The sequence below is a fragment of the Pezoporus flaviventris genome, unplaced genomic scaffold, assembly GCF_033815535.1.
Source record: "Pezoporus flaviventris isolate CSIRO_AGI_PZ_B2104156 unplaced genomic scaffold, CSIRO_AGI_Pfla_v1 ptg000037l, whole genome shotgun sequence".
Taxonomy (NCBI): domain Eukaryota; kingdom Metazoa; phylum Chordata; class Aves; order Psittaciformes; family Psittacidae; genus Pezoporus; species Pezoporus flaviventris.
The window spans coordinates 9,965,025-9,979,987 of record NW_026892585.1 but is presented as its reverse complement, the minus strand read 5'-3'; the positions used below and the strand labels follow the sequence as shown (position 1 = coordinate 9,979,987).

Below are 14,963 nucleotides of genomic sequence, written 5' to 3'. Positions count from 1 at the left end.
GGAATGTTGCTGAGGGGCAAACGACTTTCCCATTATACAAATGTACCCAGCTACTCTTCAGAAAAGCATCCCTAATAACTCTTAAATACTTCTGAAGAGGAACTAACTTCAGCAAGTCCTTAAATGCTGTCCTAAAACCTGGGCCCTACAGACACTGCAACATTACCTGAAGTCATAATACAAGTCATAATTATGTTAACAGTGATCAAACACTGGTTTTCACATGCTCAGATGCTCTTCATAAAAGAAGGAGCAATGTAAGAAATAGCTTAATTCATTTCATGGTAAATAAAGTGACATGTAAGAGCCACTGTCCAAAATGCCGGGTGTATGTAAAGGTGGCTGGGAGTTGAGCCATGGGTACTGAGGGGGTCCACGTAAGCTGACTCCACACACAGAAGTTTATGTATGTATTTTGATGGAACTATGCACATGTGCAATACGCAGCCATGTGGAAAGCTGCGGACAGTCACCAGGAGAAACTCTTAAGTCTGACCCCAGGAGAGACGTGGAGGAGAGAAAACCAATGAGCTCTCCTTGGACAGGACCTACAAGAGAGGAAGCAGCCAGGAACACCACGTAAGAAAGCTGTCTCCTGTTGTTTGAGTTGGTGGAACCAGGAATTTGTGCATGTTCTTTGTAAACAAGCTGGAGTGAATAAAAAGAAGTTCCCAACTCTGTCATCTTCTTCACCCTCTGATGGAAACAACCTGCAAGAGTGACTGTTGACAAACTGCTTGGGTCACAGGAGTGACAATGCACTCAGCAGCCTCGCAGCCCTGAAGAGAGTTGTGAATTTCTTCCTGCTTCAAGTATTTCAGATGCAAAATGAAAACCAAATGGCGTTACAGGAAGTGAGACATTACAAATGCACTTCTGTTTGGAGCAAATAAGTTTAAGTAATATGAAAGAAGAGTTTTGCTTTAAATCCTGTTCTTTTCCCTCTACTTTCCAACCAACAACCCTGAGCTTTGAGTAGACAATGTAGAGAAGTCCTCAGCTGCTTCTACAGCTCGTCACTTACATACAGGGGAAAACAGTATCCAACCGTGACTGTGAAACCAGACATGTGGCATGATCATAAAGGCAGGTATGAGCCTCAAAATCCTTTGAAATAATTTTTCAGAACTGACTAGGTTTCACAAATATCCCCCTGCATTTGCAATGTTGGCGCATTTCAGTCAGAGTCACTAACTTACAAGTCATCTAACTGCATTTGTAAAAAGACTTAGTATCCTGCACCTAATAAAGAACAGTCTCTATTGCACTATGTTTTCCAGTTTTCATCAGATAATAGTCATCATCTTACAACTGCATTTAACTCACATACATCGTTGCCTCCTTCTTGACTTCTCTATTACTGGTTTAAAATTAACAGAGCCTGTGGTCTGTACTTTCTCTTCACCTTACCATATTATCTATTCTGTTTTATCTGCTAGACTAGGTGAATTTTTTCTTCATGAATACATTGCCATATGCCGGAGTAAAATGGAATAGCTTCACTTAGAGCAACAGAGCCACGCTGATTAACCTTATACGCTCAGACAGCACTGACAGCTTTGTCCTTCTCACTGGGATATTCCTGTTCAGGAATCCTTAGTATCCTAACTGAGCTTTGTATTAACAGGACCTTGCGTAATTCATCTGTGCTCCCTCCATGCAAGCTCATGACGCTTCTGGCAAACATCATCTTGAATGGAGCTCATGGCTAAGCATTTTCGCATTTCTAAAACTCGTATCATTAATTACATGGAAAGTGCTAATTAATACTTGTTTTTAGGGTCTGAAAATGAAGTGATGAAGTGTTATATGCCAGCACAGTTCACTCAGCTCCAGATCTTTCCTGGAATCTGCACTGTGCTGTGCCCAATGACTCTAAACTCCTCAAATAACACAGAACCAGTCTGGAGCAAATTACTTTAAACTGACTTTTAATTACAAGACCTGCAACATATGCATTTACAGGCATACATACATAATCACACTTGTATATGTGCATATCTGTACATGTGTACGTGCATGCAACATGTGCCAGCATAGTCTGTATTCTTTGTGTTGCTTGACTGCTGACATTATACATTTTCTGAAGGCAGAAATCTTGCCATTTGTGTGTATTTGTGATGAAAAATATGCACCACTTTCTAATGCAAGATGCAGATCTCCAAAACAATGAATGTCACCATCCTGTAATCTATATGAGACTTCTATAGGAGGCTAGCTGCAGAATTAAGTTTCAAGAGAGCCTGAATTAGATGCAACTTTCTGTAATACTGATGAATTTCATTTTTATTCACTTTGTAGTACTTCTCTGCCATTCACGCTTCTTGAAAGAGGGGTTAAAATGAAGCTATTATGGCGTGATAGAGCATTATATTCCCTTCTTTAGATTAACCACGCACAGTAAAAGACCACTGAGAATAAATCCCTGTGCTGCATATATATGATGTGTCTAGTTATAATAGGACCTGTTTCATCGGGCTTATACCTGGTCTGTGTATGAACTGCAACTAAGCCTTCATTTACAACATACTACATACTAGAGACCTTTTAAAACAAGAAAAGCTTTCACTCAAAGATGCAGCTTTGAACCTCAGGCAGATCCCAATAAAAGTAACAATAAATCAGCAAAACACCTGTAATACTCACATAACTAACACACTTTTTACCCTGTACATCCTACCATGAGGAGCTTTTGCAGAACTGCTGAATATATGGTGTTCTACTCTAAACATGTTCTTAAGATTCATTTCACTAAGTATTTGGTTGTGTCCTTTTATGCAGATTTAATTACATAAATACACAAACTTAAAACTCACAGGGTAAAACAGAAACTGAAGGTAAGAATTAAGCACTTGGTTTTCAGGAAAAGTTAGATGTTCTAAATGAGCTGAGCCAACTCACGAGCAGCACTTCCTCGTCTCAATGTAGAATGCAATGGAGGAATGAAAATTTGATCAATGTGAAGCTATGGCAAAACCAGGTTGAAACAAATGGAATGGAAAACAGAACACTGAAAATCACGGTGCATTGGAATTGCTGATCCTCTTATAGAATATGACTGCATGTGGTAGCGGGGGACTGCTTCAGACAGTATCGGCAGAAATGACAATGCAAGAACTCTGAAGAGCAGACTGAAAACAACCATTTGCTTCAGAGAGGAGATGAATGAGAGCAGACATAATAAGAATATATTAAATATTGAATAAAGAAAGAAGACTGAGAACATGAGGGCTCCCTGTCTTATAACTATGAGACATTCTGTTAAATTCAAAAACTGGATAATTTAAACCTGATAAAAGGATACTCTTTGCTCTGTGCATAATTAGGCTGTTGGGCTCTCTGCTGGAGATACTTTCACTTTTCTCTGTGATAACCGTATACTTTATTTGTATGTCTTAATTCTGTTTTTATTTTTCTCTTTGCTTTTGCCAAGGGAAATGGGGAAAAAAATAATACATGGTCACTTGTCTCTAGATATAAAGCAGTTCAGAGAGGGGGACACTGACTAATTACACAACAGATGTTATGTACAAAGAGCTTATATGAGATGAGAAAATAATTGAGTATCCAATACCTGCTTGCAGAAAAGCAGACTCCTGCCTTCCTCGCTGATATTAATCCACTGCTAAGCTCACCCTTCCCAGGGCTCTTTGTGAAAGTACCCTCACTACTGTTTCCTGATGCTCAGCTTCAGATAAGCCCAGAGCAAAGTGACAGGAGACAGAACAGCCAGGATCTGGCTGTAATTAACCACACTATGTTAATTGCTCTTTCCTGTTGTGATGATATCAGGGGAGCAGGGGCAGATCCCGGAGGGTGGAAAAGTGTTGCTGTGCTTTCTCAGTTTCTTTCAAATCTTGGAGGAGATCCCAAAGGGCTCCCGTGCTCACATGAAACTGAATTTTAACATGCTATAAGATGTCTATGGTGAATTCACAGTTAAATCTGCCTAGACCCAAAGAAAGTCTCTGGTAGTAGCTGGAATTACTCCTGATTTAAACACCTTGTAGCTGACAGGGAATTCAGGTCATTCTCTGAAAACTGACTGTAAATTTGGTATTGCAACACTGCTAAGGCAATAGAAAAATACAGAGGTTCTGAGTTTCAGATCATATAGAACATGAAGCCCCAACCTCCTGTGTTTATTAAACACCAGCTAATCTTTTGTAAAGGTTTTGAATCGGTACTCTTAATATTATGGGAAGTGATTACCCCCTTTATATTCACTCTAGGCTATGCTGCCTCTCAAAAAAGAAGTGCTACTGAAGTGCAAAGTCTAATAATTGTCACAGGTAGCAGATATAACATTAAGTACATCCTGACAAAAGATTAATAGCAGGGGTGCTGCACTGCAGGACTGAGGCAGGTAACCAAATGAGTAAATGTCAAATGAAGGATTATCCTCATTTGATGCTATTTCATACACCTCTTTTCTGCATAATCTCTCCCAGCTGAGACCTAAACCAGGTGTTTTCAAATGCATAAAGTAGAAGCTCTACCTGGTGTGCTAAAGGATATCCACTATTAGCTGTCAGCAGGAGCGACATCTTCTTTTCAAGTACTCAGCCAGTAGTCAGGATACAGCACTACACTGCAGCTGACAATGACAAAGCGCTCGCCAAGTCAAGCCCTATCTGGATTGTGCTAAACTATTGCTATTTATTATTCAAACTGCAGTAGTACCCATGTCAAGGACCAGAGCCTTTCTGTGCTTGCCTCTGTAACAGAGCCCAAAATGTGGCTCCTTTCATTTGATTTCATCCTCGAGATGAAACAGAGTCCTATGCTGAAAAGGACTCATAACAGAGTCCTATGCTGAAAAGCCATGTGGAGCACAGGATGCAATCTTTTAGTTAGAGGATGTACCTTTTTCCAGTGCAAAGACCAGTGTGGTCCTGGTGATACATATGGGCAGATTTAGTTCTATGTTTGATTTTACAGGCTCAATGTTCTTCTAACCTGTTTCTGCAAAGTTGCTACCTGTTTGTGTGCCAGCCCATCAGCTTTTAGTCATGTGAGCACACATCCTTTCCCCCCCCCTGCAGGATTAGCAACTGCTTCAGAAATATCAATGCCTTCAACCTCCCTCTGAGGTGAAGCAGGACTCATTTTCCACAGGTACAGGAGTCACAGGAAGATGAAGGTTAAAAAGTGCCACTCATCGTGGTTGCCCAATTTCAGACATGAAGACCAGTTCTCCCAGATTGATTAACATGACACAATACCCGAAATGTTCAGAACAGGAGTCACAGAGTCATAGAACAGTTTGGGTTGGAAGGGACCTTAAAGATCACCTGGTTCCTGCCAGAGATGGGACAGCCACAACCTCTCTGGGCAACCTGTGCCAGTGCCTCACCACCCTCATAGTGAAGCAACTTCAAGCCGTATCTGTGAGCAACCCAGCTCCTCTGATACATTAAGAGTAGCAGTCCAGACGTCCAAAAGAGAAACTGTATGAGCCTGGTGGTCGCTTCTAACTAGTTCACTTTGCCCATCATCAGGCTGGGATTGTGTTTCGAGAGCAGGGTCTGTTCTTCAGGCAGCAAACTACCAGGTAAGAGGCTCCCTCCTCTTCTGCAGTGAGGCAGGGTCCTGTAGCTCTGACTGATGCACAGAGGATGTTCAGCCTGAGCACTGAAGCAGGCAGGGGCCATGCAAAAAAATACTGTGCAACCCTGAAATTAAAGATGGTATCAAAGCACAATCACAAGAGGGCAGTACCTTCATTCTCCTTAATGACTGGTTTCTGCATGCTTTATTCTGCAGCTTTTTCTCTCTCCTAGTGCAACCCTATGTTGTGTTATATAAAAGCATTTGGTCCCAGCTTACTTAACCTGGACAGCTCCGGCTCTGACCCCTGTCTCCCCTGAAGACTGTTTTCTTTTTCACAAGGCTGTTATGGCTGGGCAGGCAGCTTAGCATCCACATGCATCCCGAAGAGGTACCAGATTAACCAGAGCTGCAGCTGCAGGGAAAGGTCCTCTTTCCTGTCTACGGGCCTTGGACTGGAACATGCTGAATGCTTAGGCTATTTAACACATGCCCCTCCTAAGGGCTTTTATCACTTGGCTGAATGGGACAATTTCCCAAGGACAGCAAGATCATATCTATGGCATCAAGGAAACATTCCTGGTGAATTTTAGAGGTCTTTTACTAGCAAAAGGTAGCAAGAGGTCTTTTAGACTCTTCTTCCCTAACTTTCTTCTGATAAATCCATAACTTTGCTGATGCTTTTTGGAAATACTCAGCATTAGATAGGTATCTGCCATGAAAAATGCTGCCAAGTGCAAACTATTTGGGCTAACTTCAAAGTGACTGGACACAAGATCTAAAAGTAGAATTGTGCAATGCTACATTAATGCTACTGATGTTGCCTAAAATATGTAAACCTCCTGTCTCCAATTCCATCTAGTGGGCTGCTGAACTGTACCATTTTCTTCCAGCAAGCTCTATGAAATTTACCTGCAAGCTTCCAGAAGCTGGGATTTTACACTAGGACAAGTGTTTTCTAGGATTCATCACTGTTGCAGACAAGATATTAAACAGGATGAACCTGCGGATTGATGGCACAGTACAGTACAGCAGTTTTCGTGCTGAATGCATTACTTACAGTACAGTGAACTGTAACACATTACGTTTTATTCATAGTCTTGTTCCTATTTAGTCTTGCAATTTATTAAAGCAATGAAATGTGGCTTGGGTTTAATACCTTACATCACTGTTTATTTTGGTGTAACTCTTTTATAGACAGGTTCACACGGGAGAAATTACATGGCACCAAACAGAGGCCAGTTGCAGAACTGAAGAAAGAGCTATTGCTCTCTCCCTTTCTCTCCTTTGCCCTGGGAAGAATGGAGATGTGCATTTCCAACTTTTCAGGTTGAACACGTATACTCTTATCAAAAAGAAAAAACATTATTAATTCAATTTCAAGTGAAATTTTTGATTATGCATTCCTGGAAAGCATGACCAGGAAGTGATAAAAGCTTCAGCCAGCCATAGGCTCAGGCACACAAGCCTTGCTTTCTTCAGTTCACAAGACTCACTGTTCTACCCCTTAGCATCCTTAATCAGTCTCTTCCTAAAACTCACTCCAGTTCCACAACTGCCTTCAACAAACCTATTCATCCAGCTCTGGGTCTGCAGGGATGGCCCTTAGGTTTGTGATTCTATGTGTCAAAAACACATACCAACCACTTCCAGCTGAGAGGAAAAGGAGGGAAGACTTACTTACTTCACTGTAGAGATCATGCCAGTTTCCATGCACTATTTGCTTTACCAAAGTTACAAGCGATGGAAAAGGAGGTTAGCAATTAAAGTGCTATCCCATCTTAATCAAAGGCACAATACACCTCCACAAAGCACATGTATTTAACAGATGTGGTCCAAAACTGCTGCCAGCTATTGACATAAATCATATTGCACATTATGGAGCTTCATAATTGGGCCTGTGGTTACACAGATTGCAGAGACGTATTGCAGAGCTATGATATCATACCTGTGAAATACTATACAGCTATTCAAGTACATCAGGGCTATGAAGCACTACTATTTAAACAAAATGCTTAAAAAACCCCAACAGCACTTAAACTAATACCAAATATTTACAGTGCTGTCACTTCCAAAGTTTGGCAGGCCCGTGGTTTCTAACACACCAGTTGTGTGCCCCATTTTCTCCGTAAGTGCAAATCCCCATAGCCGGGTTTTGAAGTTGTGTCATTTTTGCCGGAGAGGTATGTTTGAGCCTTGCCAAAAATGGGTCTTTTAGATCTCAAGAAATTGCTGTGGGGACTTGCTCCTTTGCCTCATTGCAAATTGAAGGTGGAGGCTGCTTTTAAGCCAGGGACCAGCTGTACTCTTTGTCTGAGTGCCACAAATGCAAAACCAATATTTTCTGAGACTTTGGGGAGGTGGGGAATTCTTTGTGGAACACCGAAGGAGCTTTTTTTCAGTTAACATATAACACTGTCACAAATACAAGAATGTTCTGCAGTTGCACTCCTTTTTATTGCTGTTTCTCTTCATTTTCTTTTTTGACATTCTTGCTTTTGTCTCCTCTCCTTGTGCCTTCTTTACTCCCCTTTCCTGCACAACTTCTGCCCAACCTACCCTTGGTATTCTGCTTTTTTACCTCCAAAACAGCCATTTTTAGCTGTTTCCTTGCACATGCAAGTGGAGTGACCGAGTGGAAATCCCAGCATTTCTGATGGCACTGGGTGATAACAGTACTTCCTTGGTACAGAAAAGAACAGGTAATTTAGCCACAGCATTTATCTTTGGAGATAAATACCGAGAAAGTCTGACCAAACATTTTAGTTGAAAAGTACCACACGTCTGTGCTTTACCCTCTGATAACTGCAATGCAGGAATATTTCACTGTCCATTATATCTATATGGCCATAAGAATCCAAGTGATTTAAGTCACAAACCCATCCTGGAGAGGCTTCTCTGAAAATAGATTCCTGAGGACACATACACCATTACTGTGGTCAGATAGAGCGTTACCTGCACTGGACAATAATATGCCCTTGTGGTTACCTTTCTGAGCAAGAAGAAGGAAAGTATTTTTTACTTTAAGCTACAGTGAACATATACTATAGAAACTTCAAAATACACATAGTCATAAAAACACAACAACTGCTTGAAGATGGGAGTACACATTCACCTTTGTGTTTGCGTGCATAACATGTAAACGAGAATATATAATAGAGGTAGAAAATGCTGTTCTTACCTTATTGCACTTGCAGATAAGTGGCCGTAAGAACCACTGGCTGAGGAACTGCTACGAGAGTTATTCAGAATTGTGACCAAGGAATTTGGAGATGTTCGTATCATGGTTTGAAGGTCAAAGCTGTGATCAGATAGGGGGGATATGGACAACGTGCGCTTCCGGCTTGGTCTAGCTGACAATCTTGGACTTGGAAACCTGGCGCCTGTTATGTAAACACAAATAATTATCCACCAGGGTACTTAATCGCATTTATTTGTTATCAGTGATGGGTAAAGGGACTTGCAAGACACCAACATGCTGTGACAAGCCTACTCTCTCCACTTGTGATATACTGGCTACGATTGAGGAAAATTAGGAAGAAAAATCTGTCTTCCTGTGGCTTACCTCAGGGGAGCTCTGTTTATTAATGTGCAAGCAAAATGATAAATTGCTAAACAAAAGGAAAAGACTTTTATGAGTTATCCCTCTCATTTCTTGTGATTTATGAATCTGATGGCTTCTTAGACATTCACATCATTAATTCAACCATGAGCAATGAGACAGTGGTTCAGATCCGGGCTACCTGCAAACCCAAAGCCGCATCACTTCATACGTACAGCCAAAGCTGTAATTGTAAAATACAATGTAGAAATGAAGAGGCAGATTTTCCTGTGTGGACCATAATTCTGCCTGGTCGATACTTGATCCATTAGACTGTGAAACAGTAGGCTTTATCTGAATTAGTCCAGGATCCCACTATACTCTTGTGTTGGGGTGTACAGGAGCCTAGGACTTTAGAACTTAAACTTTTCAAAGCAGCAAAGAGACGGCCGCCATATAGATTTAAATAAATATATATTGCACTTCTAAATTTTCTGTGCTGCTCTGAAAATTTCCACCTCTTCTGGTCTATTTTACCATGTCACCCCAACTCTCTGCAGTCCTGACAGAAGATACATCACCTTAAATTTCTTCCCTTTATTTAATTATTTTCAATCTCAGCTGAGACCAAGGAGAGAATTAGCTTCCCCACTGCGTACTGAACTGTTTCCTTTGACTATACTGCTGCTTCTACCCTTTTAATCCCTTTAACCTCTAGTAAAGGACTAAGTCCTAACGCTCCTGACAGCCAGGGTCAGCAGGTCTTGGGTATGATGCTTACTTTACAGTCCCTGACATTCTCTGTAACTTGCTAATAATTTACAGTTGGCCAAAAGCCTCCCATTATAGGTCTGCCTTTCCTAATTTTTGCTTGTATCTTGGTGCCCAGGATGATTTTTTCAGCAGGGTATTTCAACTTATGTATACCTAATATTAGCAAGGAGAACAGCCCAAATGCCTCTAATTAAACTCACTCCGAGGACAGGGCTGGATCAGAATCGGCTATTACATTTTCCTTACACACCTGAGTGGGTTGCCCTTCTTTCTGTGCATGTTACCCATGTTACTGGTCTTAAACGCTGCCATTTTATTGCTGCTGTGACTGTGTGACCAGATCTCCATCTACAGCCCTCTTCCTAACCTGTGCTTAGACTGGCCTCAACTAGCCAACATGGGTGTCAAGTCTCTTTGCCATCTGGCTAACACAGTTTTTTTTCCTTTTGTGTTGTGTCTCTACAATAGGCCTTAGCCCATACTGGTTCAGTCTTTAAATGAATATTCATGCCCTTGATTCATCATTTAAAACTTAGGTGTAGCCATTTATTTCTTCCTAAAAGCTACTATGTTATTTTATGTAATCTGTTTTATCTCCTTTTTATGAGCTTGCTATTGTACTGTTTGATATTTTATTAGTGCTGTGCTTTGTCTTTAAAGGCAGAGGCCTTTCAGTTGTGCTAAAATAAAAATCAACAACAATCAGCAGCTCTAAGAAGCTGCAACATATTTAATAAGGAAATACAAGATACATGTCACGGTAAGAACATACAGTAATACGTCGCACTTACATCTTTGATCCACACCTCTCCTCTGCTGACTGTTCAGCCAGAATGAATGAGAACACCTCTGAAGTTAGTGGTAATGTAATTTGCCTCAGCTAAGGATGCAATTTCAGTCCTTTATAGGTGAATAAACTCAGTTATAGCGGCTTTACAAGGGGACAGGCAAGTACCAGTGTTCCTGGTTAAACAGCAGGGGACAAGGAAGACCTGCTAGACATACGCTGACCAGCAAAATGAAAGCACTGCTATCACAGTACTGTGTGTTGCTACCAGCCATCCCAATGGTGTGCTATATACAACAGCAACAGTTTACGGTCCTGTGGACGTAATAATGTTTTCCTAAAATGGGTGGGCACAGACCTCATCATGCCAGCAAGAAGCCAGAAGAGATGCTCAGAGAGGACAAGCACAGCACCCTTTCTTTTGATAAGTAACACCTAGTTAAACATCTGTATTTACAACTGAGACGCCAGGTGCTGCTGATGACCATGTATGAACAGTTTCAAATGTGACTTCCAGCAGAAATGCTTTTGAAAAATTACTTCTTATGGATTTGAAGTCCATTCTTGAACCTGACACCACAAAGGGATTTCCACTTCTTTCGGAAATTCATTACAAGCCTGCTAAACACAGACTCATGGCTACGGATGCTAACTAGAGAAAGGGTGCATAGGTTTGATAAAAAGTGGAGCAGTTGTTAAGAATACTAGCACTTGAGTACCTCTCCTTTGAAGCTAGGCTGGGCAATAAAGCTTGAGACAACAGTTGTGTTTTCCTGCTTTTTGCCATTAGACACCATTTATTTTGCACGCCAGAACCGCACAAACAGACTCATCAGTATTCCAGACTGCATCTCAGAGAGGACTGAACAGGCACTACTGACAACTGTTGAAAGCTCTTACGATCCCGAAGAGATGGATCCCCTCCATCTACCTGGTATGGGAACAACGTCCTAAGGGCCAACAGACTCCTGCAAAAAGAGAGTATTTCTGCTTCACAGCGGAAGCCAACAGCTGAGGCAGACAAGAGTCTGGCCACAGGAGAGGGGGACTGGCTTCAAGGGAGGCCACTTTTCAAAACTGAAAAGACAATTAAATGGAATTACTGTTTTTTCAGATCTTCATGGTTTAATTAGGTTTCACATGCCTAAAAAGTCTTAAGCACGAGCTGACCACTTGTTACACTGCAGGACATTTGCTAAACCATTAATTTGGCACAACATCAGTCTTACTTAGAATGTTACTATAAAAAGGAATAGGTCATAATTTGTCAGTGCCTCTGAATAGCAAACCGAAGTTTTCAGCCTTGCCCAGGCATTTATTTTAAAAGCAAACACTTCAGTATTTATTTAGCAACTTGAGATGTTCATCTGCTCACACTATTCTCTCACCAATGCATTACACTCCCTACTCGATACCACTTTAAAACCCCCAAAAATGCAGAAGCACTGATTCACTGAAAATTCATTTACCTTTGCACAAGTGCTGAAAATAAAAGAAACCATCAGCTTTGGCAAAGCACGTGAACGGAAGCTGACAGTGAAGATTTGGTTAGGAATGTCACCTTTCTGGAGTAGACATTAAAGTAATAGGAAGTCAGTAGCTGATAGCAAAGACTGAGTGTGACGACAAGAATCCAGCAGGTGACAGAAGAAAAGATCTTACTCCTGGGGTGAAGATCAATTCTAAAATAACAGATATCTATCTCTATCATAAATTTCAAAAATGGAATATGCCATCCAGCAAATTTACCCACGAATTTGATTTCTGAGTTGAAGTTTTTTAGCCTTGCTTAATCATTTATAAGGCAATCTTCAGACACGTATCATTTATCCCATCCTTTTAAATCAAACTTCATCAAACCTTTTTTTATTCCATCCCTTTAAATCAAACTTCTTTGAACCTGTCCCCGGCACTAGTTTTTGTTGAAGGCTATGAACAAGGAAAGCTTGATTTTTAAAAGCTTTTCTTTCTTTTTCCTTCTGGTTTCTGCTCACAGATGTGTAAACTTTGTTTTCACTTCATGAAAACTCTTCATTTGTCATCAGTTTTGCCTTAGCTTTCAAACTGGTAAATCTGTCATCAGTACGAAAGGAAAAGGAATGGCTTTGCTACTCCACCCTCATTCTCCAACTGTGCCTGAAAATCAGAAATCAAACCCAGTCCAAAGCTTCTTACATTGGATTAACTCTTCAGGCCAGCCAAATTCTTCACGTCAACTGGGTTGCTATCAGTGTCTCCAATGCCAAAAGGGGTAGGTCAATGCTGAGTACTCTTGAAAAACAAAAAACCCTCCCATCCTGAGTGAACACAGGCAAAAGTTAATCAGAGTGAGGATATTAATACTCTCAGGGCGAATCTAGAAACCTCAGGCAACATGCCTGCCTTCCACTGAATACAATTTAAAAGCAGAGTAAAAGGTATTCCCGAAGTGAAAATAATGCAGGTATCAAATGCAGAAGACTATCATTTTTTTACCATGGTAGTGTCAGTATCACCCCCATCTACTCCCCTCCTAGTTACTTTCATGTTACACTGAGAGGTACCACATCTGACTCTTTTAGATCAAGCAAGACGATGGAAAGATTGGGTTAGGGATTCTGGCCAGCAATACTGTAGAAAAGCTTTACAGCAGCCAAGAAAACTTTGTTCCACTTTTCATGCCACACAGGACAGAATGAGGAAAAAGGACAATCAAGCATACACACTACTGGCCTTATTCTTCCACAATACATTAGACAGTTTATGGACAGTGAATTTCACAGCTTCAAGAAGTCTGCTCTTTAGGACAGATTTAACATTCTGATTAACGCCTGTCCCACTCATCACCATCTTGAAATCAGTTTCAAGCATCACAGAGCAAAACAAAAGGCCACAAACTGCATGAAACATGCTTTTGAGCCCTGTGCATGCTGCTGCTAGAATTACTATTTGTACTACTGGAGAGGGTAGAGATGCCAAATTACTGTGCTAGATGCTGTATAACCACACAATTAGGAGACAGACTTGCTTCACACAAGAACAATGTCTTGCTTGTATCTGTTTGGTTGTTGCGTGCAATAAATGAGCAGCAGCCTCTGACTGAGTTAAGTCAACTTGCTGAGAATTTGATAGCAGATAATGAGGGAAACTACCAATCTCTCTCCTGTTTCCTTTGACAAGACTGGGCAAAGGCAAAAGAGTACTTTTAAGATCACTATACAAACCCGTAAGAAGAAAGACGTAACCAAATGGCACTGTTTTGCACTGATCGCTGTACTTTGTTGTTAAATGCAAACATGGGCATTGTTTTTTAAGAAGAAGTCTTAGTATCAGCTTCCCGCTAATTGTTTTGTTCTTGTTTCTAATCTAGAATTCTGACAAAGAAGAAAGGGGTTTTCTTTAGCATGATGAATGATAGGACATTCAAATTCCTACTTAATGACAATTAATTTACTGTATACCCATGCAAGTTAAGATAGTTTTAATTAGTTTTTGCAAAGTAAAAGGGTAACTTCACATTCTATTTAGATAAAAGCAACTATTGCCTGACATTCTCATCAAATACAGAAGGTGAGCTGAGTGACCTTACTAGGATTCACTCTTAGTTTAATTCTCTATTTACTGTTTAAAAATAACCCATTTGCATAATAGTGCTGCACATTTTTTTGTCTTTAACTCTGAAATAATCCCTAATTGAAAAGTTGCTGCTATAATGAATCTCAAATTTGTGATCTCAGTTTTAAAAACCGAACACAAAACAAAGAGCACATCTCAAATATATTGTAGCTAAAGCTGGTGACAGTAAATATCCTTATTAGAGATAGTGTTTAGGTACCTTTTATGAATGGGCTGAAGTTATGGGCTAAAGTCAAAACATAAGAAGTGATAATGCTCTTGGGATGCGAAAGCTGTAATTCTATGTAGATTACAGCAACACAATCTCTACTAACACATGAAGGTCCTTTGTACAAACATCATTAGTTGTATGAGCACTGCAGTGTTTCTGTTTTTCTTAGGTTTTCTGGCATACACCTGGGTATTGATCTTCCTACAGACTGAATAGACTCATTCATTCAAGCCTGCATCCAAATACGTGGTTTGGTTCTGCTGTTTATATGCATTCAGAAACTCTTTCCCACCAGGAATCAACACCACTGAAAGTATGACATAACCCTGCAGACAGGGATTGGACTAGATGACCTTTCAAGGTCCCTTCCAACCCAAACTATTCTATGATTCTATCATACTTTTACTTCAATGAAGTCATGTCCGTTCATACAAGATATGGATTTGTTCGTGCAACTGGAACACTACCCAAACCATGTGCTGCTT

General features: G+C 40.6%; 1 protein-coding gene across 7 annotated transcripts in view; it reads right to left on the bottom strand.

The window, feature by feature from the left end:
• GLI3 (GLI family zinc finger 3) overlaps positions 1–14,963 on the bottom strand; it is a 209,277-nt gene that overhangs the window by 49,268 nt on the left and 145,046 nt on the right. For all 7 annotated transcript variants that reach the window (XM_061464657.1, XM_061464660.1, XM_061464659.1 and 4 more), the window contains one exon: positions 8,732–8,933. In XM_061464657.1, the coding sequence (XP_061320641.1) occupies positions 8,732–8,933 (202 nt within the window). The remainder of the gene's footprint in view (positions 1–8,731; positions 8,934–14,963) is intronic.